This window comes from Gopherus evgoodei, chromosome 4 (genome assembly GCF_007399415.2).
Source record: "Gopherus evgoodei ecotype Sinaloan lineage chromosome 4, rGopEvg1_v1.p, whole genome shotgun sequence".
In the NCBI taxonomy this organism is placed as follows: domain Eukaryota; kingdom Metazoa; phylum Chordata; order Testudines; family Testudinidae; genus Gopherus; species Gopherus evgoodei.
In genome coordinates this window covers 152,434,658-152,462,108 of record NC_044325.1, presented here as the reverse complement: position 1 = coordinate 152,462,108, position 27,451 = coordinate 152,434,658, and the positions used below count along the sequence as shown (strand labels likewise).

Genomic DNA, 27,451 nt, shown 5'->3' with positions numbered 1-27,451 from the left:
TAAGTACGCTATGTCCCCTGGATCCCCCTTGTCCACATGTGTATTGACCCCTTCGAAGAACTCTAATAAATTACTAAGACATGATTTTCCTTTACAGAAACCATGTTGACTTTTGCCCAACAATTTATGTTCTTCTAGGTGTCTGACAATTTTAGTTGTTACCATTGTTTCGACTAATTTGCCCAGTATGGACGTTAGACTTACCAGTCTGTAATTGCCAGTATCACCTCTACAGCCCTTTTTAAATATTGGCATTACATTAGCTGTCTTCCAGTCGTTGGGTATAAAAGCCGATTTAAAGGACAGGTTACAAACCGTAGTTAATAGTTCTGCAACTTCACATTTGAGTTCTTTCAGGACTCTTGGGTGACTGCCATCTGGTCCCAGTGACTTGTTATTGTTGAGTTTATCAATTAATTTCAAAACCTCCTCTAGTGACACTTCAATCTGTGACAGTTCCTCGGAGTTGTCACCTAGAAAAGCTGGCTAAGGTTTGGGAATCTCCCTAACATCCTCAGCCGTGAAGACTGAAGCAAAAATCCATTTAGTTTCTCCGCAATGACTTTATCATCTTTAAATGCTCCTTTTGTATCTCGATTGTCGAGGGGCCCCACTGTTTGTTTAGCAGGGTTCCTGTTTCTGATGTACTTAAAAAACATTGTTATTACCTTTGGAGTTTTTGGCTAGCCATTCTTCAAACTCCTCTTTGGCATTTTTATTACATTTTTACACTTAATTTGGCAGTGTTTATGCTCCTTTCTATTTACCTCACTAGGATCTGACTTCCACTTTTTAAAGGCAGTCTTTTTATTTCTCACTGTTTCTTTTACATGGTTGTTAATCCACGGTAGCTCTTTTTTAGTTCTTTTACTACCTTGACACATGCCTTTACCTTTTTTTCTGGTGTATGACTTCTTCTGGCACAATGAATTAGATAGATGTTGGGTAAGTGATGTAGTCATGCTAATCATGACAGCAGCATCCATAGAGGTCAAGCATTTGCATCTACCATGAAGAAGACAGTCCATGACCAAACAGCATGGTCTGTTTGTTCTTGAGTCCCACAGGAACGGGATGGGGAGCTCAAGAAGCCCCAGTGAGTAGAGATGTAAGTTAAAGCACCTGTCACCATAATGTATGCTGTTGTAATGAAGAAGGATCTTTCACTTAACACGGTTAATCCAAGGAGGGCATGAGAGCTGATTCACAGAGAGCAGGGGATGGAATTCTGACTTATCTGTCCACTAAGAAATGCAGCATCAAACCAAAGTAGAATCCCACACCACCTGTTGGTGCTGTTCCTTAGAAATGTTGTCTCTGATATATTGTTTGACAGGCTCATTATTTCAGAGAAGAGGTGTTTTGACTTTAGCTGTATCATCATTGTGTGACCCAGAAACTCCAGTCTCTAACCTGCCGGTCCTAGCTGGTATGCTTGCCTGGCCATTAGGTGTGAAGACAGGACCCTGGCTGCATTATGCATGAAGCCAACTATCAAGACAGCTTGAGTCATAATTTTCTCTCAAAGCCAAATCAAAAACAACCTTCCTTTTGATTCAGTACTATGAGGGGCACACAGGGGATGTCACAGCCTGTCATTAACTCAGGAGACGAAAGCTCCTTTTCAATCTCTGCCCATTTTTCCATACCCCAGGATCCACGAAGAAATAAAACATTTAATTCAATTTCTGGAGCTTGAGAGGATGGCAGGTGCAGTGAACCAATGGCTTGGGAGAAACCAGGGCCTCCAAAGTGCAGCCCTCACTCCAGTCATCTCTGTCCCACCTGCAGCCCATTATGCCCACAATGGAATGTTTCGGTACCTCTTGAGGACCATACAAATTATTTTAACAAACCCAGCACCTAAACTCGTGTCTGCTTAGTGAAGAGGTGGGAACATTTCAGAGTGGGAGCAAGTTCCCCTCTTTTACAGCTTTGGGAACAGGGTGAAGCGAGAGAATGAAGAGGTTCCCTCCATCAAACACCAGGGTCAGGAGTCTCTATTCTGAGTGGGTGCTCTGGTGTTTGGTAAGATATGCTGAGCGAGCAAAGCGCTTCCCACACTGAGCACAGGAATATGGTTGCTCTCCTGGGTGGGTTCTCTGATGCTGAGTAAGAGATGATGAACGAGCAAAGTGCTTCCCACACTGAATACAGGAATATGGTCGCTCTCCCGAATGGGTTTTCAGATGTTCAGTGAGAGATGACGAGTGAGCAAAGCACTTCCCACACTGAGTGCAGGGATAGGGTCGCTCTCCTGAATGGATTCTCCGGTGGTTGGTGAGGCCTGACAATTGGGTGAAACTTCTCCCACATTCAGGGCAGCAATAGGGTTTCTCTCCAGTGTGGATTCTTTGGTGGCTCTTGAAATGATGTATATAGACAAAGCCTTTTCCACAGTCAGTGCAGCGATGGAGTTTCCCAGTGTGGACTCCCTGGTGTCTAGAGAGATTTTCTGGATGACGGAATATTTTCCCACACTCGGCACAGGGATAGAGTCTCCCTGGAGTATGGATTTCCTGGTGTCTCCTGAGACTTTGAAGGAGACTGAATTTTCTCCCACACTCAGCACAGCAATGGGGCTGCTCCCCAGTGTGGATCCTCTGATGTCTGATCAGATGTTCTCGTAGGCAAAATTTTTTCCCACACTCATGGCACAAGAAGCGTCTCTCTTCACTGTGGATTTTCAGGTGTCTAGTAAGACCTGATGCAACTTTGAAGCCTTTCCCACATTGGTTACAGCGATGGGGTCTCTTTTCTGAATGGATTCTTTGGTGATTACGAAATGTTGACGAATCCATAAATCGCTTTCCACACTCAGTGCAGGCAAAGGGTCTCTCTCCTGAGTGGACTCTCTTGTGGATGTTAAGAGCTGATATATGGAAGAATCTTTTTCCACATTCAGTGCAGTGATAGGGTCTCTCTCCAGTGTGGATTCTCTGGTGGACAATGAGATTCGATAACTGGTGGAATATCTTCCCACATTCAGAACAGGGATGGTCTCTCTTCTTTCTGTGAGCCTTCCCATGTGCTCTGAACTCCTTCTTTCTCCTAAAACTCTCCCCACACTCGCTACAGTGATACAGCTCCTGTTTCTTATGAACCATCCAGTGGTGGCTTATCAGGTCTCTCTGCACCTTGAAATCTTCCCTGCACACACAGCAGGTATATAGGCTCTTTCTGGACTCCGCTTTTCCCTTTGCAGGCTTTGGATCTGGCCTGGATCTCCTCTGATGGCCTCTTGAGGTTGCTGGCTCCTCCTTAGTCAGATTTTTCCTCTGCCTTTGTGGCCTCCCCTGCCTCTTGTGATGTCTTCCCCGCTTAGATTTCTTGGAATGGTTCTTCCCTGATGTCCCTGGGAAACACCTGAGTCGCTCCGGGTTACCAGGCCCTTCCTCAGGAGTCTGCATCTCAGCTTTGTTCAGATTCCTTGTCCGTGCTTGGTGGGGCAGAGAATTCAGATGTTATTTCTTGTGCTCCTCACAAAGAGAAACAACTAATATTCCCAGCAGCACTATGCCTCTCCCTTCAGAGCAGGGCTGGCCATCGGCAGTTGAGTGCAAGAGTCCAAACTCCCAGGGGCCCCAGTGCTGGGGAAGGAGGAGATGGTCAGTGTCCCATAGGCCCTGATAATAGCCCCCCAAATAAACCTGGAAATCAGCCCCCACAATTCTCTCCCTACTCTGAGGCCCATCTTACTGGGGAGAACAGCATCATACACGCCAGCAGTGACACCCCTCTCCCAAGACACACATGGAAAACTAACGCTGTGATGGGATCTGAATGGCTCCATGTTCTATGGAAAATGAGGGAGGGGGGAGAGACTGGGGGAACCTGTGTAAGGGGAGAGATGGAGTTTCTAGGGGAACGGCAGGGTGAGGAGCTGTAGCACCTCTCATATTTGGGCTTCAATCCCTATTGTAATGCTCTGTGAGGGGAGAGTTTGCAGCTGATGGACGATTCCTGAAAGGAGCTCTCCAGCTCCCACTGGTGGAAAGGACAGAGCTGGTTCCCTACCTGCTCCAGGGGAAGAGCTTTGCGTGTGGAAGAAGCCCAAGGAACTTTCAATTGTTGGCCAGTCCCAGGTCTCCTCTGCATCTGGAAAATCTGCACCAAGACAAAAGGTCTTCGGTTGACAGTATATAGACCGAATGACTATCACTGAGAGAAGCCCTTTCCCCTGCGCTGTAAATCACTCATTTATGGTCACTGTTGGACAGTGTGTTCCACAATGCACAAGAGGGGAAGCCATTTGGGTCTGGACACTTATTTTGTATTATGGTAGCACAACTGAGATCACGGAACCGTAGCACCAGGTGCTGCACAAAATTTTAGTGAGATCACCCTGATGTTGAAGAGCTTATACACTAAATACACAAAGGGACTGACAGAGCCTGAGCCAAAGGAGTAACTTGTTTCTTTAATAACTCGGCCCAGAAATTGACCCTAATTAGCCGTTTAATTGTAAAAACTGTGAGAAAGTTTATAACATCAATAAATGTTGATGGGAAAAGGTGAAAAATATAAAAAGGGCGACAGAATTAGGACAAATACAAAAGGCCTATAATGCAATTCAAGGGCAGTGTTAAAATGACGGCTGTAAGCAAGAGAAATGTGGAACTGGACAGTAACGAACCAAAATGACTGAGTTTAATTTAGGCCTGACAGAAAACCAATGAGGGGCTGGGCTATTTTGCCCACTACTTCCTTTAAGGGTTTCTCAAAAGAAAACATTTTCGGGGGACAATAAAGGAGAGGAAGTGAATGCAACCTTTGCTGACTGAAAAACAACAGCAATAGCAGGTGTGTGCCAACAGCTCTGCAGTGAGCGATACCATCACGCTGCCACCCTAATCCTGATTTTGGGACCCCAGATCTTCTTTGTCCTAATCCTAAGAGATGTCTTAACATGAATGGACCAGAGAGAGGGAGCAGGAGGATACTGCCACCATTATCAATTCTGGCTAACTCCCCAAAATCACCTGGAATGTGAGATTTTTGTCCCCCTGTCCCTCTTAACTCCCATGAATTCCTTTTCATTCCCTACATATTACTCCTCTTTCTTACTCTTCTCCCTCTGCCTTCTAGTAAATAAGAGTCTGCCTTAGCCTGCCAAAACTGCCATAGTTAGCATCCGTTCTGTAAGCCTGTGACCAAAGAGGCAGGGAAACGCATTGTCCAGAACAGACCAACGATGGACAGGTTTGCCAGGCAGGTCTCCAATTGGCTGATCAGATCATATGTCGTGCCTGTGTTTCTCTAGCCGTGAAGCGGCAAGTGAGAGTAAACCCAAGACAGAAGCTGCATGTTCTATCTTTGCTGTTCTTTTCTCTTCCCTCGAGTGGGTTTGTGTTCATTTGTCTCCTGGGAAACGGGATCGGATTTTAATAATATCAACAACAGCTCCAACATTTCAAAGGGACAGTAATTACTGTGTTTAATACCATCTAAAAGACTTTCAAACAGAGGCCTTTTGTCTAAAGACTCTCTGCAGCTAAAGGGAAAGACAACAAGGGACACTGTAAAAAAACAAAAAAAAAAAACCCTTCATCATTCCTGACATTCAAATGCCTTAACTCTTTTACCTTCTTTTTTCTGTATCTTTAATAAAAGAATAGAAAGGATTTTTCATGGTGTTTGCCTGGTACTAAGCAGCCTACTCTCTCTATATTCCAACCCCCAAACCTTATTTAACACTCTTTCATGATGCCCATGACAGTATCATGTTAACACCGTTGTCTCTTTGGGCCCATATAGTCTATATGAATTAATATACTATTGTCCAAGATCTGCCAGCAGCTCAGTGGCAGAATGAGGAATAGAGTCCAGGTCTCCTCACTCCCACAACGTGATGTTGTCTCCCAACCAGTCCTGAAGAGTAATAAGAAAATCCCTTATTAATGTCAACTGAGAGCACAAACAAACCGATGGAACAATGCAGAGTACCTACAAAATTGGGCCTGAACTTGGAAGGGAGATTCCCAAGTGTTGCTCGGTCAATGATTCAGACAGCCAGGGAAGGGTTACAAACACTTTGGTGGACAGGATTAGAATTCTAAAGGATGTTGACAAACTGGAGAACTGGTCTGAAATCAGCAGAGTGACATTCAAGAAACACAGGTATGAAATAGTTGACTTAGGAAGGAAAAATGAAATGCACAACTAGAAAATGAGGAATAACTGGCTTAGCAGCAGTACAACAGAAAAGAATGTGGTGGTTATAATGGATCACAAATTGAACGGTAGCCGACAATATGATACTGTTCTAAAAAAGCCTAATATTAGACCAAAAGACTAACATTCTGGGATGTACTGTCACTTTGGCGAAAACATATCAGGATTCCAGCTGCCTTCAGCTACTCGTTCGATCCCTGCACATCACTTTAACTCCTTCCTCACCTGGGTGGGTTCCTCTCATGATGTTCCCATCTTCATCTTCTGTGGGACCCTGCACACACACCTCTTCCCCTTGCTCTATGCTGGAGATCATCACTGGCTTGGGAGTTTTGATTCCTACTTAGAGAAAAGCATCACCGCTAAGCATTTCTAGGCACAGAACTGCTGCACTTTCCACAGGTGCACATGCACTGTTTTGCAAATTAGCCTTCACAATTAGCTCATTGCCTAGCAGGCAACTGTTTTCCATGGAAACATGAACTGCAGCTTATGGTCAACACTCCTGGTGCCAGGTAGTAGTGAGATATTGAGTTGCAAACAACCTGACACCTTTGGAAAGGGGAGACGAACATGACTGCGGTATTTGAAGGGATTGGGGGGCACAGATGTGGCAAATGCTGGATATTTCTCCTTAGCCTAGAAGAGTTACTCTACTATGGCCCAGCACCCCTCTCCCTCTGATGGCTATGTTTACTTAGGAATTAAACAGCTGTAGCTGGCCTCGGTCACAGGTCTTGGGCTTGGGGGGGCTTGGACTGTGGGACTGTAAAATTGCTGAGTGGATATTTGGAGGGAGGGTCCCAGAGCGAAGGCTCTAACCCAAGCATGAATATCTACACTGCAACTTTTAGCCCCACAACCTGAGTCCCATATCCTGAGTCAACTGACCCAGGACAGCCAGAGCAGCATGGATGAACCAGTATACACCAGCTTAGATGAACCCAGTCTGTCTTTCTCCTTAACTGTGGTGTTGGCTGGACTTTCATCCTGTAGCCTGCAGAACACACAACCCAATGCTCATGTGCTGTCTGGGGAACTACAAGAACCAGAATTCTCTTGCATTAAACTGTGGAGCGCTAGTGAACATGGGTGGAAGTGTTTCCCCTTGAAAATATGCAGTGTAGTTGTAGCCGTATCAGTCCCAGGAAATTAGAGAGACCAAGTGAGTGAGGTAATATCTTTTATTGGACAAACTTCTGTTGGTGAGAGAGAGAAGCCTTCCTTTCCCAGACCTGAAAAAGAGCTCTGTGTGGTTCAAAAGTTTCTCTCTCTCACCAACAGAAGTTGGACCAGTAAAAGATATTACCTCACCCAAATTGTCTTCCCATGAACTGGCTGCTCTGCTCAACGAAACATGCCTCTATCCATGCACACCCATAAACCCCTCCTTCAAACCCCATAGACACCTCTCCACCCAACTACGCATACCAATGCTCTATCTCAGTGGACTGGGACCCTGATCACACAGATGCAGCTACTCACCTAACGAGACCAGAGTCTGGTAATTTTCCCACATGATGTGTCTGTAAAGTTGCCTTTGCTCCTCGCCCAGCAATGCCCACTCCGCTGGGGAGAAATACATGGCCACATCTTCAAATGTCACCGACATCTGAAAGGACAAACAACCCAACTCAGCATGGCAAAGTTTACACACTGATAGAGGAATAGCTGTTGCAGGAGATGCAGATGTACAGTGGTCCACACAACCGGGAGGGTCCTGGGAGGCTGGAAGTTTGTACCATTACTATGGTTGCAGGTTTGTCTCAGTGAACAAAATTAATGGACAGAGTTTTCCTGGGGCGGCATTCTGGGGTGTGTACAGGGTTAGTTTACTCCCCAATTGCCCCCTCCCTGGGTATTCCCTCTCTCTTGGGCGGAAATCGGGGTTACACTGTTGCTGCGGTGTTAGTTTTAGGATATTAGATAGACAAGGTGAGGAAGATGATCTCTATTACTGGACCAATTTTATTTGTTCTTGAGCTACACAGAGCAGGGTACTAAAGCCCAGGCTCCAGCAGAAGCCCAAATGTTTGCATCGCAGTTAAACTCCCCCTAGGCTGAGCTATATTAGCTGGCACAGCCTGGCTGCAGATTTTGAGTTGCCCTCTAGACAGACCCTGGGAGCCCCAGCCAGAGAGCTGTAGCTGGAGCAGCAGCAGCCCAGGCTTTTTGCTCCGGAGAACTCTGGCTGAATCCCCAACACGCTGGCCGATGGGGCAGCCACAGAAGGAAACCCCCACCCCACTGGGTGCCCATGGACTCAGTGCAACCTCCCAGCGCGTCTCCCATTGCCAGTGTGTGCAGCAGCCCAGCCCGGCCTCTAACCCGGTCTAGGGTGACCAGATGTCCCGATTTCATAGGGACAGGACCAATTTTGGGTCCTTTTCGTATCTAGGCTCCTATTACCCCCCACCCTGTCCCAATTTTTCACCTTTGCTGTCTGCTCACCTAACCCGGTCTCCCGAGCAGGCTGGTCCCAGCCCCAGCAGCACAGGCCAGAGGAGCTGCCCGACAGGACCTGCCCCCAGCCTCGGCCGTGCTGCTCGGCGGGAAGGGGGCAGAACCCGTCAGCCCCCGCAGCGCGGCCCCGGGAAGGTCCCGCCCGCCACCAGCAGCGAGCAGGGGGGTCAGTCCGGGCTCTCGCGGGCTGGGGAGCGGAGCCTGCCGGGCTCCGCTGCACAAACCGACCCCCGGGGGGGTCTCTCCGGTCCCAGGCGCGGTTCGGCTCCGCCCCCAGCAGCTCCCTCCCCAGGCGGCGATTTCCAGCCTCTGCGGCTGTTTCCCTCCCTCCGCGGGCCGCCTCCGGCTGCGCCCCCCGGGCCCCGCTCACCCGCGCAGGGCGCTGGGGCTGCAGCCTGCAGGGGGGGCTCGCTCCGCACGCGCCGGGCTCGGCCCCCAGGGCTCCGCGGCGCGCACGAGAAGGTCCCTGCCCGAGCCCGCCCCCCGCAGCAATGACTGGGCGTGTCTAGGCTGGGGAGGACTCGGAGCTCGGGGGTTTAACCCTTAATCAGCTCGTCGGGGGAAGCGAGGTGCAGAGGGGAGCCGCTAGGGGAGACGAGCTGAAGGCGGGTCCTGGGTCTTGGTGGCTCCCGGTCCCGTCCCTTCTGCGAAGGCGGCTATTGGAGCAATGTTCCAGTGCGGGGCTGGGCACCCTGGCTAGGGTGGAAACCACTTCCGGCCAGGGGTGCTGCCGCTCCTGCACCCCCAGCCCCCGACTGCCAGCCCCCCGCTTCAAAGAACATTTCTTAGTAATTATTCGTCAGGGTGAGAGTCGCCTCTTCAAAACATTTCACCCTTGAGATTCATAACTGTGTCTATTAGTAGATGAATAGGGTTATTTCATAATTATTCAAATCTGGACCTGGGATGTGAGTGGCTGTAAGGAAGAAAATACTTTTCGCAAGCGTTGTAACTTGTGCCCATTAAGATGAGACATGAACATTCCCAGGGGCGAAATTCCGTGTCCTGGACTACACTCTGCCAAATGTCATCCCCGAGTTTCTATTTTAGTATCCGATCTGATACTAGTAATACCACATGTATGAAAAAAATCAGCCAAAAGCTGGTCAAGCAAATAGTGGCAGATCCAGATGTAATGTTTTTTACATAGTTTATATGGACAAGAGTTTACAATTTAAGCAGCTTTTTACAGTAGTTAGCTATGCTACAAACAATATTTGGAAAGATCATTCAGTGGTCCACTAAGACCCCCAGCGATTTTTCGAATGGTCTGCGGAAAAATAAGTTAGACTACAAGAACAATCAAGGTACCTCACCCTTATTTTCATTTACTTGCTATTACTTATAGGAGGAAGATGAAGAAAAATAACGAAAAATGGGGGCAGGAGGAGATAAGAGAGAATGTTCTTTTTCTTGGCTGGGTCCCAAGGCGGGGCCCCACAAAATTAAGCCGGACACAAGGCCCCACTAACTCTAAATCCCCACCTGGGAATGACCCCTCAATAGCTCACCACTCCAGTGACCCCCCACTCCCTCAGCTCCACATGCTGCCTGCCAGGAACGGGCCTGACTCCTCCCTTGCCCCCAACACCCGACCACTGCCAGGAACTGGGGCTGGTCTCTAACCCCCGCTCCATTCTACCTGGGGCTAACCCCCCGCTCCGAGCCCTGCTGCTTCCACCTCGCATCGCCGCCCCGTGCACACACATTTCTCCAGCCCCGTTAGGGGGGTGCAGCTGACTTTTTTGGTAAACTGGGCATTTGTTCATTTGCACTTGCCAACTGATGGGTGGCAGGAGGCAAACAGGAAAAATGCCCATTTTTGTCAAAAAAGTCAGGATTGGCCAGGGACAGAGCTTAAAAAGGGATTTGTTTCTGGCCAAATGGGAAATGCATGGTCACCCTATCTCCAGGGAAATGGGTCCTGAGGGAGTCTAGCCAGGGCGGGTGTGGACCCTGCTCTGGCTAATCACACCAGTTCCAAGAGACCAGAGTGATTCCCCACCTTGGCTGTGGGACTGGCCCTGGCTGTGCTGTCAGCTCAGCCCAGCAGGATGCCATCAACTTCCAGCAGGGGCCGGTGAACTGTGGCCGGGGAGAGGGTGTAGGGAGTGTGTCTCTGGAGGTGTGTGTTTGGGCTCCTGGCCAGTGGGGAGTCTCTTGGGGGGGGCCAGTGGGGGAGGTCTGTGTGTTAGATATGTCTGGGCAGCGGGGGGTCTGAGTAGGGTGCTGTGTAGTTGTGGTGGTGGACTGTGAGGAAAGTGAATTGGCAGTAGTGGCATGGCTCTGTGTGGAGTGCTGGGCAGGGGTGGTGGTGGTGGTGTGTGCCTGCTGCTGGGCATTTGTGGTGGAGGGTGTGCTGTACACAGCAGTTCCAGGGAATGCTAAGAATAGGGAATTGGGCCCAATAATTACAACAGCAAGTTACTCCTTTGACTCAGGTTCTCTCCCAGGTTGCCTCCAGCATGGAAATTACTCCCAGCAATACTGTCCTATAGCCAGTGGCTCCTGAATTACACTTGCAGAGCAACACCAGCCAAAAACCCAGACCTTCTCCCAGAAATGTAAAACATGAACTGTCCAGCCTTCTCCTGGACAATACAAGCTCATATAAAGTATATTAATAGAAAATGATGGGCACAAATCCTGTTATCTGATATGGAGATTCTCAAATCCTTCAATCCAAACCCACTGGCTTAGATGAAACAATATTACAAGTTAAGTACAAGTTAAAACTACAGAGAATGTAAGTGATTTACAGATAATAAGGGATTGTTCATGGAAACTAAAGAAAAGTCAGAGGCCTGTGACTCGTCCCTGACTTTTAAAAATTATTCTTGATAAAACAGGAAGGGACTGGGCAGCTGTAGAGTGGCTTGGAGCTCTCGGGGGAGCTCTGGGCAGCTCTGGAGCAGCAGTGGGGAGGAAGGAATCCCCCTGCTATCACTGCAGTGGGGAGCTGTGGTGGTCCACATGCCCACCAAGGTGGGTCAGGAGCTGCAGGGAGCCCCCCGCCTCCACCTGCAGCAGCTGCTACAAACTGCAGGATACCCCACTGCCCATGGCAGCAGAGAGCTTGGGGGCCTGCTGATTCAGGCGGTGGATGTACGTGCTCCCTGCCGCTATGGGAGGCGATGGGACCTTGCAGCTCCCAGATGCCAGGGCTGAAGTCATGAAGGTCTTTGGAAGTCACAGATTCTGAGACTTTTGCCACTTCTGTGAAAAAAAAACGTAGCCTTAGTTATAGGAAAATAATAGGTAAACACACTACTAATAACTAACTGTACAAGGTTAAATGGATTCAAAGCAAAAGTCTCTCTCACTGCATGCTGTATTCGTTTAATCGGCGGGATCCTTTCAGCTAGGGACCCTCCCCAAGTGCAGTGTTACTTTCCTTGTCTTTCAGGTGTCATTGATGCCATGAGCAGGAGAGAGGGAGGAACATTTTGGGGCACCTCTTCCTCTTTCTTATAGTTCATGCTCTTCTGCAGAATCAGCTCCAGCTGAACTTCAGTATCCATATACGTCATTTCGGTATCCATCACCTTTTTCAAGACGCAACCCCGATGTATGCAGGAGACTTCTGCAAACCTTACAACACTTTCTTCTCTAATATGCATGCAACAGTTTAGCTGGCAGTAGAGCATAGCATATAAGTAGCATAAAAACAAAGATACAGTACACTAACTGTACCTAGCACACAGTTCATATTGGCCAGCCTTAAGAGAGCATATATCTTGCATCTGACAGATTCTGCCTATATTATGAACAAAGGTTAGAACAATTTACTACTAGTCATTTGTACAATAAAGCTTAGCATGAGCACAAAGTATTCTGGGAGCTTTAACTAATTCAGTGCTCTAACACCCCCATTTTTAGAATACAGACAATGATTTTACAGCAGATAGCAACTGAGGTGAATTGCATACAGCATAACCAGCTCCAGTAAGAAAGGCAAGATGGCTGCTTCTCCCCAACATCATCTCTCAAATGACTGAAACATGGCCAAGTCAGCAATGCAGTACACACATGACAGTGCAGCCACTTCAGACTCAATTTCTCTTGTATTATTTTATTCCCTCCAGGAACCGATGAGACAATAGTGACAAAGTCGCTTCTCATCATCAGCCTCTGACAGAGAGGTATGGCCACGGATTGATCTGTGGATGTTGCTGGGACTGGTTTCTCTCCCTCTCTATTTAGGATTCTCTCTCTCCCCTGAAACAGTGCTCTCTGGGCTGCCTGTTCCCCATGCAGGATCCTATCTCTGTCCCAGCCCCATGCTCCTGGAGGTTTTATATCCATATCACACTTGGTGGCTATTTCTTTGCTTGCTTTACCCCGTAAAGGGTTAAAGTCCCCCCAGGTAAAAGAAAGGGAGAGGGCACCTGACCAAAAGAGCCAGTCTAGGGACACTATGGCTTACCCATCCTGGCTAATAGTCATTAATGGACTTAACCTCCATGAATTTATCCAGTTCTTTTTAAATGCTGTTATAGTCCCAGCCTTCACAGCCTCCTCAGGTGAGGAGTCCACAAGTTGTCTGTGCGCTGTGTGAAGAACTTCCTTTTATTTGTTTTAAACTGCTGCCTATTAATTTCATTTGGTTGGCCCATAGTTCTTGTATTATGGGAATAAAGTAAATAACTTTTCCTTATCTACTTTCTCCACATCACTCATGATTTATACACCTCTATCGTATCCCCCCTTAGTCTCCTCTTTTCCAAGCTGAAAAGTCCTAGCCGCCTTAATCTCTCCTCATATGGGACCTGTTCCAAACCCCTCCTCTGAACCTTTTCTAGTGCCAGGATATCTTTTTTGAGATGAGGAGACCACATCTGTACACAGTATTCAAGATGTGAGTGTACTATGGATTTATATAAGGGCAATAAGATATTCTCAGTCTTATTCTCTATCCCCTTTTTAATGATTATAACATCCTGTTTGCTTTTTTTGACCATCTCTGCACACTGCTTGGACATCTTCAGAGAACTATCCACGATGACTCCAAGATCTTTTTCCTGATTTGTTGTAGCTAAATTAGCCCCCATCATATTGTATGTATCGTTGACGTTATTTTTTCCAACGTGCATTACTTTACAATTTATCCACATTATATTTCATTTGCCATTTTGTGCCCAATCACTTAGTTTTGGGAGATCTTTTTGAAGTTCTTCACAGTCTGCTTTGGTCTTAGCTATCTTGAGCAGTTTAGTATCATCTGCAGACTTTGCTACCTCACTTTTTACCCCTTTCTCCAGATCATTTATGAAAAAGTTGAATAGGATTGGTCTGAGGACTGACCCTTGGGGAAACACCACTAGTTACCCCTCTCCATTTCTGAGACTTTACCATTAATTCCTTCCCTTTGTTCTCTGTCTTTTTACCAGTTCAGTCCATGAAAGGACCTTCCCTTTTATCCCACGACAACTTAATTTACGTAAGAGCCTTTGGTGAGGGAGCTTCTCAAAGGCTTTCTGGAAATCTAAGTACGCTATGTCCCCTGGATCCCCCTTGTCCACATGTGTATTGACCCCTTCGAAGAACTCTAATAAATTACTAAGACATGATTTTCCTTTACAGAAACCATGTTTGACTTTTGCCCAACAATTTATGTTCTTCTAGGTTTCTGACAATTTTAGTTGTTACTATTGTTTCGACTAATTTGCCCAGTATGGACGTTAGATCTTACCAGTCTGTAATTGCCGGTATCACCTCTAGAGCCCTTTTTAAATATTGGCATTACATTAGCTATCTTCCAGTCGTTGGGTATAGAAGCCGATTTAAAGGACAGGTTACAAACCGTAGTTAATAGTTCTGCAACTTCACATTTGAGTTCTTTCAGGACTCTTGGGTGACTGCCATCTGGTCCCAGTGACTTGTTATTGTTGAGTTTATCAATTAATTTCAAAACCTCCTCTAGTGACACTTCAATCTGTGACGTTCCTCGGATTTGTCACCTAGAAACGCTGGCTAAAGTTTGGGGAATCTCCCTAACATCCTCAGCCGTGAAGACTGAAGCAAAAATCCATTTAGTTTCTCCGCAATGACTTTATCATCCTTTAAGTGCTCCTTTTTGTATCTCGATCGTCGAGGGGCCCCAGTGTTGTTTAGCAGGGTTCCTGTTTCTGATGTACTTAAAAAACATTGTTATTTACCTTTGGAGTTTTTGCTAGCCATTCTTCAAATCCTCTTTGGCATTTTTATTACATTTTTATACTTAAATTGGCAGTGTTTATGCTCCTTTCTATTTACCTCACTAGGATCTGACTTCCACTTTTTAAAGGCAGTCTTTTTATTTCTCACTGTTTCTTTTACATGGTTGTTAATCCACGGTAGCTCTTTTTTAGTTCTTTTACTACCTTGACACATGCCTTTACCTTTTTTTCTGGTGTATGACTTCTTCTGGCACAATGAATTAGATAGATGTTGGGTAAGTGATGTAGTCACGCTAATCATGACAGCAGCATCCATAGAGGTCAAGCATTTGCATCTACCATGAAGAAGACAGTCCATGACCAAACAGCATGGTCTGTTTGTTCTTGAGTCCCACAGGAACGGGATGGGGAGCTCAAGAAGCCCCAGTGAGTAGAGATGTAAGTTAAAGCACCTGTCACCACAATGTATGCTGTTGTAATGAAGAAGGATCTTTCACTTAACACGGTTAATCCAAGGAGGGCATGAGAGCTGATTCACAGAGAGCAGGGGATGGAATTCTGACTTATCTGTCCACTAAGAAATGCAGCATCAAACCAAAGTAGAATCCCACACCACCTGTTGGTGCTGTTCCTTAGAAATGTTGTCTCTGATATATTGTTTGACAGGCTCATTATTTCAGAGAAGAGGTGTTTTGACTTTAGCTGTATCATCGTTGTGTGACCCAGAAACTCCAGTCTCTAACCTGCCGGTCCTAGCTGGTATGCTTGCCTGGCCATTAGGTGTGAAGACAGGACCCTGGCTGCATTATGCATGAAGCCAACTATCAAGACAGCTTGAGTCATATTTTTCTCTCAAAGCCAAATCAAAAAACAACCTTCCTTTTGATTCAGTACTATGAGGGGCACACAGGGGATGTCACAGCCTGTTCATTAACTCAGGAGACGAGAGCTCCTTTTCAATCTCTGCCCATTTTTCCAAACCCCAAGGTCCACGAAGAAATAAAACATTTAATTCAATTTGTGGAGCCTGAGAGGATGGCAGGTGCAGTGAACAACGGCTTGGGAGAAACCAGGGCCTCCAAGTGCAGTCCTGACTCCAGTCATCTCTGTCCCACTGCAGCCCATTATGCCCACAATGGAATGTTTTGGTACCTCTTGAGGACCCATACAAATTATTTTAACAAACCAGCACCTAAACTCGTGTCTGCTTAGTGAAGAGGTGGGAACATTTCAGAGTGGGAGCAAGTTCTCTCTTTTTTACAGCTTTGGGAACAGGGTGAAGGAAGAATGAAGAGGTTCCTCCATCAAACACCAGGGTCAGGAGTCTCTATTCTGAGTGGGTGCTCTGGTGTTTAGTAAGATATGATGAGCGAGCAAAGCGCTTCCCACACTGAGCACAGGAATATGGTCGCTCTCCTGAGTGGGTTCTCTGATGCTGAGTAAGAGATGATGAGCGAGCAAAGTGCTTCCCACACTGAATACAGGAATATGGTCGCTCTCCTGAATGGGTTTTCAGATGTTCAGTGAGAGATGACGAGTGAAGCAAAGCACTTCCCACACTGAGTGCAGGGATAGGGTCGCTCTCCTGAATGGATTCTCCGGTGGTTGGTGAGGCCTGACGATTGGTGAAACTTTTCCCACACTCAGGGCAGGAATAGGGTTTCTCTCCAGTGTGGATTCTCTGGTGGCGAGTGAGATGATGTATATAGACAAGCCTTTTCCACAGTCAGAGCAGCGATGGAGTTTCCCATTGTGCACTCTCTGGTGTTTAAAAAGACTGTTTGAATGACGGAATATTTTCCCTACACTCGGCACAGCGATGGAGTCTCCCTGGAGTATGGGTTTCCTGGTGTCTCCTGAGACTTTGAAGGAGACTGAATTTTTTCCCCACACTTAGCACAGCAATGGGGCTGCTCCCAGTGTGGATCATCTGATGTCTGATCAGATGCTCTCGTAGGCAGAACTTTTTCCCACACTCGTGGCACAAGAAGGGTCTCTCTTCACTGTGATTTTCTGGTGCCTAGTAAGATTTGATGTAAGTTTGAAGCCTTTCCCACATTGGTTACAGCGATGGGGTCTCTTTTCTGAGTGGATTCTTTGGTGATTACGTAATGTTGACGAATCCATAAATTGATTTCCACACTCAATGCAGGCATAAGGTCTCTCTCCTGAGTGGACTCTCTTGTGGATGGTAAAAGCTGATAAGTATAAGAATCTTTTTCCACACTCAGCGCAGTGATAGGGTCTCTCTCCAGTGTGGATTCTCTGGTGAACAATGAGATTCGATAACTGGTGGAATATCTTCCCACATTCAGAACAGGGATGGTCTCTCTTCTTTCTGTGAGCCTTCCCATGTGCTCTGAACTCCTTCTTTCTCCTAAAGCTCTCCCCACACTCGCTACAGTGATACAGTTCCTTTTCCTATGAACCATCCAGTGGTGACTTATCAGGTCTCTCTGCACTTTGAATTCTTCCCTGCACACACGGCAGCTATATAGGCTCTTTCTGAACTCCGCTTTGCCCTTTGCAGGCTTTGGATCTGGCCTGGATCTCCTCTGATGGCCTCTTGAGGTTGCTGGCTCCTTCCTGGTCAGATTTTTCCTCTGCCTTTGTGGCCTCCCCTGCCTCTTGTGATGTCTTCCCCACTTAGATTTCTTGGAATGGTTCTTTCCTGATGTCCCTGGGAAAGGCCTGAGTGGCTCCTGGTTACCAGTCCCTTCCTCAGGAGTCTGCCCCTCAGCTCTGTTCAGGTTCCTCGCCCGTGCTTGGTGGGGAAGAGAATTCAGATGTTATTTCTTGCGCTCCTCACAAAGAGAAACAACTAATATTCCCAGCAGCCCTATGCCTCTCCCTTCAGAGCAGGGCTGGCCATCAGCAGTTGAGTACAAGAGTCCAAACTCCCAGGGGCCCCAGTGCTGGGGAAGGAGGAGATGGTCAGTGTCCCATAGGCCCTGATAATAGCCCTCCAAATAAACCTGGAAATCAGCCCCCACAATTCTCTCCCTACTCTGAGGCCCATCTTACTGGGGAGAACAGCATCATACACACCAGCAGTGACACCACTCTCCCAAGACACACATGGAAAACTAACGCTGTGATGGGATCTGAATGGCTCCATGTTCTATGGAAAATGGGGGAGGGGGAGAGACTGGAGGAATCTGCGTAAGGGGAGAGATGATGTTTCTAGGGGAACGTCAGGGTGAGGAGCTGTAGCACCTCTCATATTTGGGCTTCAATCCCTATTGTAATGCTCTGTGGGGGAGAGTTTGCAGCTGATGGACGATTCCTGAAATGAGCTCTCCAGGTCCCATTGGTGGAAAGGACAGAGCTGGTTCCCTACCTGCTCCGGGGGAAGAGCTTTGTGTTAAGAAGGAGCCCAAGGAGCTTTCAGTTGCTGACCAGTCCCAGGTCTCCTCTGCAGCTGGAAAATCTGCACCAAGACAAAAGGTCTTTGGTTGACAGCACATAGACCGAATGACTATCACTGAAAGAAGCCCTTTCCCCTGCGCTGTAAATTACTCATTTATGGTCACTGTTGGACAGTGTGTTCCACAATGCACAAGAGGGGAAGCCATTTGGGTCTGGGTATTATGGTAGCACAAAAGACGGTTACTCACCTTTGTAACTGTTGTTCTTCGAGATGTGTTGCTCATATCCATTCCAGTTAGGTGTACGCGCCGCGCGTGCACATTCGTCGGAAAACTTTTACCCTAGCAACTCAGTGGGCCGGCAGGTCGCCCCCTAGAGTGGCGCCACCATGGCGCTTGATATATACTCCTGCCGGCCCACCCGCTCCTCAGTTCCTTCTTGCCGGCTACTCCGACAGTGGGGAAGGAGGGCGGGTGTGGAATGGATATGAGCAACACATCTCGAAGAACAACAGTTACAAAGGTGAGTAACCGTCTTTTCTTCTTCGAGTGATTGCTCATATCCATTCCAGTTAGGTGAATCCCAAGCCTTACAAAGGCGGTGGGGTCGGAGTGAAATGTGGCAGAATAAAACTGCTGAGCCAGAGGCTACAGCCTCTCTTGACTGCTGAACCAGGGCATACTGCGAAGCAAAGGTATGGACCGAGGACCAATGGAGCTTCGCGACAGATCTCGTGGGTAGAAACACGAGCCAGCAAGGCGGCAGATGAAGCCTGAGCCCTGGTAGAATGCACGGTGATGTGGCTTGGGGAAATATGAGCCAAATCATAACAAGTGGGGATGTCCGCCATCACCCCAGATGAGATCCTCTGAGAGGAAAACAAGCAAGCCCTCCCTTTGGCCCGCTACCGGGACAGAGCTGGGGCACCTTAGGAAATGGTTCTGTCAGCACAATATAATGCGAGCACTCCACAGATGTCCAAGGAGTGCAACGGTTGTGCCCATTGCGTTGAGCTATGGGTAACATGAAAGGCCAAAACCACCTTAGGGAGGAAAGCCGGGTGCGGTCATAACTGCACCTTGTCTTTGTGAAACCTAGTGTACGGCGGAACCCCCGTAAGAGCTCTGATCTCAGAGACCCGTCTGGCCAAGACTAGGTTGAGGTCCCAGGTCGGGGCTGGGCGGCGCACCCGAGGGTGCAAGCGCTCCAAGCCCTTAAGGGACCTCGAACCCATAGAGCGTGAGAACACTGAACGTCCATCTTAGCCTGCTGGAAGGTAGAGATGGCTGCTGAGTGTATCCTCAGCGATGATACCGCCAGGTCCTGCCGCTGAAGGCCAGAGGCAGGCCAAATAGAGGGGATCGAGACCTCAACAGGAGCAAGATCGAGCGTATTGCAGCTGTAAAAGAAACGCTTCCACCTGGCCCGGTACGTTGACCAGGTGGAAGGCTGCCTGTCACCCCGACTCAGGTACGCAGCAGTCACCGTGAGGCGAAGAGGCTGCAGGTCCGAGTGACGAAGCCTGTCGTTGCCCTGAGTGATGAGGTCTGGGCTGACAGGCCGAGCAACGTGGTATGTCAGTGCTGCCTGGACCACTCTGGAGTGATCATGATGATGCGCGCTCTGCCCCTGCGGAGTTTGAGCAGGACCTAATGAACCAGTGGGAACAGTGGGAAGGCATAATGCAGTTGGCCTTTCCACGGCATCAGGAATGCGTCCAAGATCGATTCCGAGGAGAGACCTTGGAAGGAGCAGAACACCTGGCATTTCCTGCTCTCGCGGTGAGCGAACAGGTCTGTGTGAGGAAACATCTCCACTTCCGGAAAGCGGGACGCCTCACATGGGGCAGAGTGATCACTCGTAAGACAGGAAAGACCTGCTGAGTCAAAGAGTTAAGACGTTCCGAACGCCTGGGAGAAAGGACGTCGCCAGCTCCATCGAGTGGGCCATGCAAAAGACCCGGAAATGGATGGCCTCCTGACAAAAAAGGGGGGAGGACTATGTCCCCCCTGAATACTTATGAAGCACCTGGCCGTTGTGTTGGCTGTAAACACCGAGATACAACGGCCTCGCAGCTGCCGCTGGAACCCCTGGCATGCCAGGCGGACTACTCTCATTTTTGGGGCATTGATGAGGAATGCCAGCTCCCTAGAAGACCAAAGGCCTTAAGCTCGGAGGTGACCATGAGCACTCGAGCAGAGAGATGATGCGTCCGCCGTCAGGGGCAGTGAGGGCTGGGGCGGATGAAACCGCATCCCTGTCCACACCAAGGAGGGAGTTAGCCACCACTCTAGGGAGCCTAAGGCGTTCGAGGGAACGGTGACTACCATGACCATTGGCTCCCTGTCCAAGCGGTACGCCGAGGTGGGCCGGACTTGGAGAGGACGGAGGCGGAGCTTGGCGTGTTTGGTTACAAACTTGCGGGCAACTATGGACCCAGGAGACTGAGACAAGAACGAGCTGAGGTCGTTGGGAAAGCCTTCAGACCTCAGATGATTGTTGCCATCGCCTAAAACCGCAGTTGTGATAAGCAGGCTCCGGCTAGGTAGGAGACCAGGATAGCCCCTAGGAAGCCCAACCTCTGCGTGGGAACCAGAGTGGATTGCTCTATAGTAAACAGCAGGCCTTGACCTGTGAATAAGACCGTGACGATGCCCACGCGCTGAGTGGTTTGTGTCTCAGAGTCTCCTCGGATAAGCGAATCGTCCAGATACGGAAAAAACGCATATCCGACATCAGCGACGGTAGGCGGCGACCATGGCCGTAAACCGGGAGTATTGACCGTTGGCTATAAAGCGGAGGCATCTCCCGTGCGGAGGGAAGATGGCATTGCGAAAGTACGCGTCCTTCATATCCAGGGCGGCATAGTAGCCCCCAGGAGGCAAGGATGGAATAATGGTTCCCAGGGATACCATGCAGAACTTCAACCTTATCCTAAACCGGTTGAGTCCGTGCAGGACCAGGAAGGTCTGAGAACTGTGTTCGAGTGGGGGACTAGGGCATAACGGGAGTAAAACCCCGTGCCCCTTTCGTCCGCTGAAGGGGGACAGGGCTGGAGCAAATTAAAGGTGGTACCTATGCTCCATCGTGCGCAGGACCCAGCGATCTGAAAGTAACTGGGGCCATGCCAGGAGAAAGCGGGATCGGGATCCCGTCCTGCGACTGGTACACCGCCCTCAGGCGAACCTTGGAAGGTCCGTCTTTGGTCCCAGTGGTAATTGCGAGGGACCTTGACTTTGGCTCTTTAGGGGTCCTGACGTTCGTCTGCGACCACCTTGGCCTTGCCGTTTGCCAGAGTTCTGCCTCTGGCTAGGCACAGAGTATGGCGGCTGGGGCCAGAAAGGCCTGCGTTTGGTCGCTGGCGTATACATGCTGAGACGCATTAGGACCCTATTGTCCATCAGACTTCGCAGTCTGGGGCTGTCCCTGCCGCGAAGATGCCTTTACCAACAAAGGGTAAATCCTGAATGGCATACTGCAGCTCCGGCCGGAGGTTTAAAACCTGAAGCCATGAAATGCACCTCATGGCGACACCCAAGGCCAGAGTGCTGGCCGCAGAGTCTGCTGCGTCCAACGAGGCCTGGAGGGACGCTCTGGGAACCTTCTTTCCCTCGTCCTCCAAGACGGCAGCGAACTCCTGGTGGGAGTTTTGAGGGAGAAACTCCTTCACCCAGGTGCTATAATTATCGCAGCTAAGCAAGGCTTGTTGCTTTGCTACCCAGAGCTGCAGGGCCCCTGCAGAGTACACCTGGCGGCCAAGCAGGTTCATTCGCCAAGCCTCTTTCTGTTTCGGGGCTGGCGCCCGCTGGCCATCATATCAGGATCGTGGTCCTGAGCATAAAATCTGCGCATATGGGATGACACGGATGCGTGTCCGGACGGCCATGGAGGTACTAAAAGAAGGCACAGGCAGAGTCTCTGACTCATTCGGACCTTGCCCGACTCGGCACCGGGGACCGGCACCGGGAGGCGTATCGGTACCTGGAACGAGATCCAGACCCGCAACCAGAACGGTGTCGGGAGGTCGACCGAGATCTCGAGGCTCGGGGAAAGGCTACAGGAGTCAAGGTACCTGCCCCGGTGCCAGGAGTCGGAACGGTGCCGATAGCGGGTCGGCGAACGGGATACCGACCGGTGCGGCGAGTGCGACCAGTACCGAGGAAAACAGCACCGGGACTGCCAGTGGTGTCCGTCGTGCCGACAGGACTTGGAGTGTCTGCGGGACCGTGATCATGAACGGTGCCGCTCTGCTGTGCTGACAGAGGACAGTCACCTGAAGAGACTGTATTACCCGCTCCGGCGGTGCCGGGGTCAGGCAGCATTGACTCTGTCATGGCACTGAGAGCCCTCGCCGTTGGTAACGTCTCCGGCGTGAAGGGAACAGCAGGCTCAACCACAGTGCATACTGGGAAGCTGTCAGGCACCGGATTCGACGGCCCTCGTGGGACCGGGATCAACGGTACCGAGGTCATCAGAGCTTCGGTAGGTGTCGGTGCCGGGCGATCCGAGTTAGATAAGCTGTCTGGCTGCGGTGCCGTCAGCACGGAAGCAGCGGGAGCAATATGCTCAACCACGGCGCGCGCCGGGGAGCCGTCGGGCACCGGATTCGATAGCCCTTGTGGGACTGGAATCGACGGTGCCGACGTTGTCGGAGCCTCAGAGGCATCGGTGCCGGGCAATCCGACTTAGACTAGCCCTCTGGCTGCGGTGCCGTTGGCACGGAAGCAGCCGGAGCAGTAGCTCAACCACGGCGCGTGCCGGGGAGCCGTCAGGCACTGGATTCTACGGCCCTTGTGGGACCGGGATCGACGGTGCCGACGTCGTCGGTGCCGTAGCAGGTGTCTGTGCCGGGCGATCCGACTTAGACGAGCTCTCTGGCTGCGGTGCTGTTGGCACGGAAGCAGCAGGAGCAGTAGCTCAACCACGGCGCGTGCCGGGGAGCCGTCAGGCACCGGATTCTACGGCCCTCGTGGGACCGGGATCGACGGTGCCGACGTCGTCGGTGCCGGGCGAACCATCTTAGACGAGCTCTCTAGCTGCGGTGCAGTTGGCACAGAAGCAGCAGGAGCAGTAAGCTCTACCACGGCGCGAGCCGGGGAGCTGCCAGGCACCGGATTCAGTGGCCCTGGGGGACTGGAATCGACGGTGCCGATGTCATCGGTGCCTCTGCAGGTGTCGGTGCCGGGTAATGCAACTTAGGCGAGCTCTCTAGCTGCGATGCAGGTGGCACGGAAGCAGCGGGAGCAGGGGGCTCAACCACGGCGCGTGCCGGGGAGCCACCAGGCACCAGCAGGAATCGTAGGCTTTCTCGACCTCGGAAGAAGGGAGCGGTGCCGAGTCGACATCGGTGCCGGCGACGGCCGGTGCCAAAAGGCCTTGGTAGTACCGGCGGGGTCCGGTGCCGAGGAGGCGCTTCTGCCCGCCGCTTGAACATCGCTCGGCGCCCAAGGTGGAAGGGTAAGTGAAAGTCCTGCACCTTTTTGTTCTCGGCTTAAAAGCCTTGCAAATGGGGCACTTAGCTGTCAAGTGTGATTCCCTGAGGCACTTCAAACAGGAGTCATGTAGATCTCCCTTCGGCCGCGGCTTCTGGCAGGCCGGGCCCATTTTAAAACCCGGTGAGCCATGCATGGGCTCCGGCACTGGGCTCATGGAAGGGGCTACTTCCTGAACCCCGCTAACTAAACTAACCATGTTAGCAAAGAAAACACGTATAACTATACAAATATATATATAAAAGGGTTATAACTGCATAACTATATACGAGAAATACGAGTAGCTAGGGAAGTGGAGGTCAGCTAAGCCGCGCTCCACTGTTCCAACGACCGACACGGGCGGTAAGAAGGAACTGAGGAGCGGGTGGGCCGGCAGGAGTATATATCAAGCGCCATGGTGGCGCCACTCTAGGGGGCAACCTGCCGGCCCACTGAGTTGCTAGGGTAAAAGTTTTCCGACGAATGTGCACGCACGGCGCGTACACCTAACTGGAATGGATATGAACAATCACTCGAAGAAGAACTGTGATCAATGAACCGTAGCACCAGGTGCTGCACAAAATTACAGTGACATCACCCTGATGTTGAAGAGCTTATACACTAAATACACAAAGGGACTGACAGAGCCTGAGCCAAAGGAGTAACTTGTTGTTTTAATAACTCGGACCAGAAATTGACCTAATTAGCCGTTTAATTGTAAAAACCGTGAGAAAGTTTATAATGTGTTACAATATCCTACAACAATAAATGTTGATGGGAAAAGGTGAAAAATATAAAAAGGGCGACAGAATTAGGACAAATACAAAAGGCCTATAATGCAATTCAAGGGCAGTGTTAAAATGACGGTTGTAAGCAAGAGAAATGTGGAACTGGACAGTAACGAACCAAAATGACTGAGTTTAATTTAGGCCTGACAGAAAACCAATGAGGGGCTGGGCTATTTTGCCCACTACTTCCTTTAAGGGTTTCTCAAAAGAAAACATTTTCGGGGGACAATAAAGGAGAGGACGTGAATGCAACCTTTGCTGACTGAAAAACAACGGCAATAGCAGGTGTGTGCCAACAGATCTGCAGTGAGCGATACCATCACGCTGCCACCCTAATCCTGATTTTGGGACCCCAGATCTTCTTTGTCCTAATCCTAAGAGATGTCTTAACAAGAATGGACCAGAGAGAGGGAGCGGGAGGATACTGCCACCATTATCAATTCTGGCTAACTCCCCAAAATCACCTGGAATGTGAGATTTTTGTCCCCCTGTCCCTCTTAACTCCCATGAATTCCTTTTCATTCCCTACATATTACTCCTCTTTCTTACTCTTCTCCCTCTGCCTTCTAGTAAATAAGAGTCTGCCTTAGCCTGCCAAAACTGCCATAGTTAGCATCCGTTCTGTAAGCCTGTGATCAAAGAGGCAGGGAAACGCATTGTCCAGAACAGACCAACGATGGACAGGTTTGCCAGGCAGGTCTCCAATTGGCTGATCAGATCATGTGTCGTGCCTGTGTTTCTCCAGCCATGAAGCGGCAAGTGAGAGTAAACCCAAGACAGAAGCTGCATGTTCTATCTTTGCTGTTCTTTTCTCTTCCCTCGAGTGGGTTTATGTTCATTTGTCTCCTAGGAAACGGGATCGGATTTTAATAATATCAACAACAGCTCCAACATTTCAAAGGGACAGTAATTACTGTGTTTAATACCATCTAAAAGACTTTCAAACAGAGGCCTTCTGTCTAAAGACTCTCTGCAGCTAAAGGGAAAGGCAACAAGGGACATTGTTAAAAAACAAAAAACAAAAAAACTCTTCATCATTCCTGACATTCAAATGCCTTAACTCTTTTACCTTCTTTTTTCTGTACCTTTAATAAAAGAATAGAAAGAATTTTTCATGGTGTTTGCCTGGTACTAAGCAGCCTACTCTCTCTATATTCCAGCCCCCAAACCTTATTTAACACTCTTTAATGATGCCCATGACAGTGTCATGTTAACACCGTTGTCTCTTTGGGCCATATAGTCTATATGAATTAATACAACATAGACCAAGATCTGCCAGCAGCTCAGTGGCAGAATGAGGAATAGAGTCCAGGTCTCCTCACTCCCACAACATGATGTTGTCTCCCAACCAGTCCTGGGGAGTAATAAGAAAATCCCTTATTAATGTCAACTGAGAGCCCAAAAAAGCAATGGAACAATGCAGAGTACCTACAAAATTGTGCCTGAACTTGGAAAGGAGATTCCCAAGTGCTGCTTGGCCAATGATTCAGACAGCCAGGGAAAGGTTACAAACACTTTGGCGGACAGGATTAGAATTCTAAAAGATGTTGACAAACTGGAGAACTGGTCTGAAATCAACAAGGTGACATTCAAGAAACACAAGTATGAAACAGTTGACTTATGAAGGAAAAATGAAATGCACAACTAGAAAATGGGGAATAACTGGCTTGGCAACAGTACAGCAGAAGAGAATGTGGTGGTTATACTGGATCATGAATTGAACGGTAGCCGACAATATGATACTGTTCTAAAAAAGCCTAATATTAGACTAAAAGACTAACATTCTCCGGTGTATTGTCACTTTGGCCAAAACATATCAGGATTCCAGCTGCCTTCAGCTACTCGTTCGATCCCTGCACATCACTTTAACTCCTCCCTCACCTGGGTGGATTCCTCTCAGGATGTTCCCATCTTCATCTTCTGTGGGACCCTGCACACATAGATCTTCCCCTCGCTCTATGCTGGAGATCATCACTGGCTTGGGAGTTTTGATTCCTACTTAGAAAAAAGCATCACCGCTAAGCATTTCTAGGCACAGAACTGCTGCACTTTCCACAGGTGCACATGCACTGTTTGTGCCAATTAGGCAATGAGCTAATTGTGAAGGCTATTAGGCAACTGTTTTCCATGGAAACATGAATTGCAGCTTATGGTCAACACTCCTGGTGCCAGGCGGTAGCGAGATATTGAGTTGCAAACAACCTGGCACCTTTGGAAAGGGGAGACGAACATGACTGCGGTATTTGAAGGGATTGGGGGGCACAGATGTGGCCAATGCTGGATATTTCTCCTTAGCCTAGAAGAGTTACTCTACTATGGCCCAGCACCCCTCTCCCTCTGATGGATATGTTTAGTAGGAATTAAACAGCTGTAGCTGGCCTGGGTCAGAGGTCTTGGGCTTGAGGGGCTTGGGCTGTAGGACTGTAAAATTGCTGAGTGGATATTTGGAGGGAGGGTCCCAGAGCAGAGGCTCCAACTCAAGCATGAATATCTACAGTACAACTTTTAGCTCCACAACCTGAGTCCCACATCCTGAGTCAACTGACCCAAGGCAGCCAGAGCAGCATAGGTGAACCAGTATACACCAGGTTAGATGAACCCAGTCTGTCTTTCTCCATCACTGCGGTGTTGGCTGGACTTTCATCCTGTAGCCTGCAGAACACACAACCCAATGCTCATGTGCTGTCTGGGGAACTACAAGAACCAGAATTCTCTTGCATTAAACTATGGAGCGCTAGTGACCATGGGTGGAAGTGTGTCCTCTTGAAGATACGCAGTGTACTTGTAGCCCTATCAGTCCCAGGATATTAGAGAGACTAGGTGAGTGAGGTAACAACTTTTATTGGACCAACTTCTGTTGGAGAGAGAGAGAAGCTTTCCTTTCCCAGACCTGAAGAAGAGCTCTGTGTGGCTCAAAAGCTTTTCTCTCTCGCCAACAGAAGTTGGACCAGTAAAAGATATTACCTCACCTAAATTGTCTCCCCATGAACTGGCTGCTCTGCTCAACGAAACATGCCTCTATCCATCC

At 49.1% G+C, this 27,451-nt stretch overlaps 2 protein-coding genes across 9 annotated transcripts in view; both read right to left on the bottom strand.

Moving 5' to 3' along the window:
* Positions 1 to 797: 797 nt before the first annotated feature.
* LOC115651417 (zinc finger protein OZF-like) lies at positions 798 to 8,714 on the bottom strand. Of its 2 annotated transcripts, XM_030562425.1 has the most exons (5): positions 8,626 to 8,714; positions 7,660 to 7,786; positions 6,400 to 6,513; positions 4,018 to 4,107; positions 798 to 3,439 (listed from the first exon to the last, which is right to left on the bottom strand). In XM_030562425.1, the coding sequence occupies exons 2-5, from the start codon at positions 7,784 to 7,786 to the stop codon at positions 2,001 to 2,003; spliced, it is 1,770 nt and encodes a 589-aa protein (XP_030418285.1). In that variant the 5' UTR covers positions 8,626 to 8,714; the 3' UTR covers positions 798 to 2,000. The 2 variants fall into 2 exon arrangements, with proteins under 2 accessions (XP_030418285.1, XP_030418286.1); XM_030562426.1 differs by lacking the exon at positions 4,018 to 4,107.
* A 1,963-nt stretch (positions 8,715 to 10,677) lies between these two features.
* The window catches only part of LOC115651445 (KRAB domain-containing protein 1-like), a 28,780-nt gene continuing 12,006 nt past the window's right edge, over positions 10,678 to 27,451 (bottom strand). For 3 of the 7 annotated variants that reach the window (XM_030562511.1, XM_030562510.1, XM_030562512.1), the window contains exons 3-5: positions 26,305 to 26,418; positions 18,136 to 18,225; positions 16,428 to 17,559 (exon numbers count right to left, since the gene is read on the bottom strand). In XM_030562511.1, coding sequence (XP_030418371.1) covers positions 16,796 to 17,559; positions 18,136 to 18,225; positions 26,305 to 26,418 — 968 coding nt within the window. In that variant the 3' untranslated portion in view covers positions 16,428 to 16,795. Of the gene's footprint in view, positions 11,854 to 16,427; positions 17,560 to 18,135; positions 18,226 to 24,993; positions 25,778 to 26,304; positions 26,419 to 27,451 lie in introns of those variants that run through there. The other 4 variants (XM_030562515.1, XM_030562514.1, XM_030562513.1 and 1 more) reach the window with 4 other exon arrangements.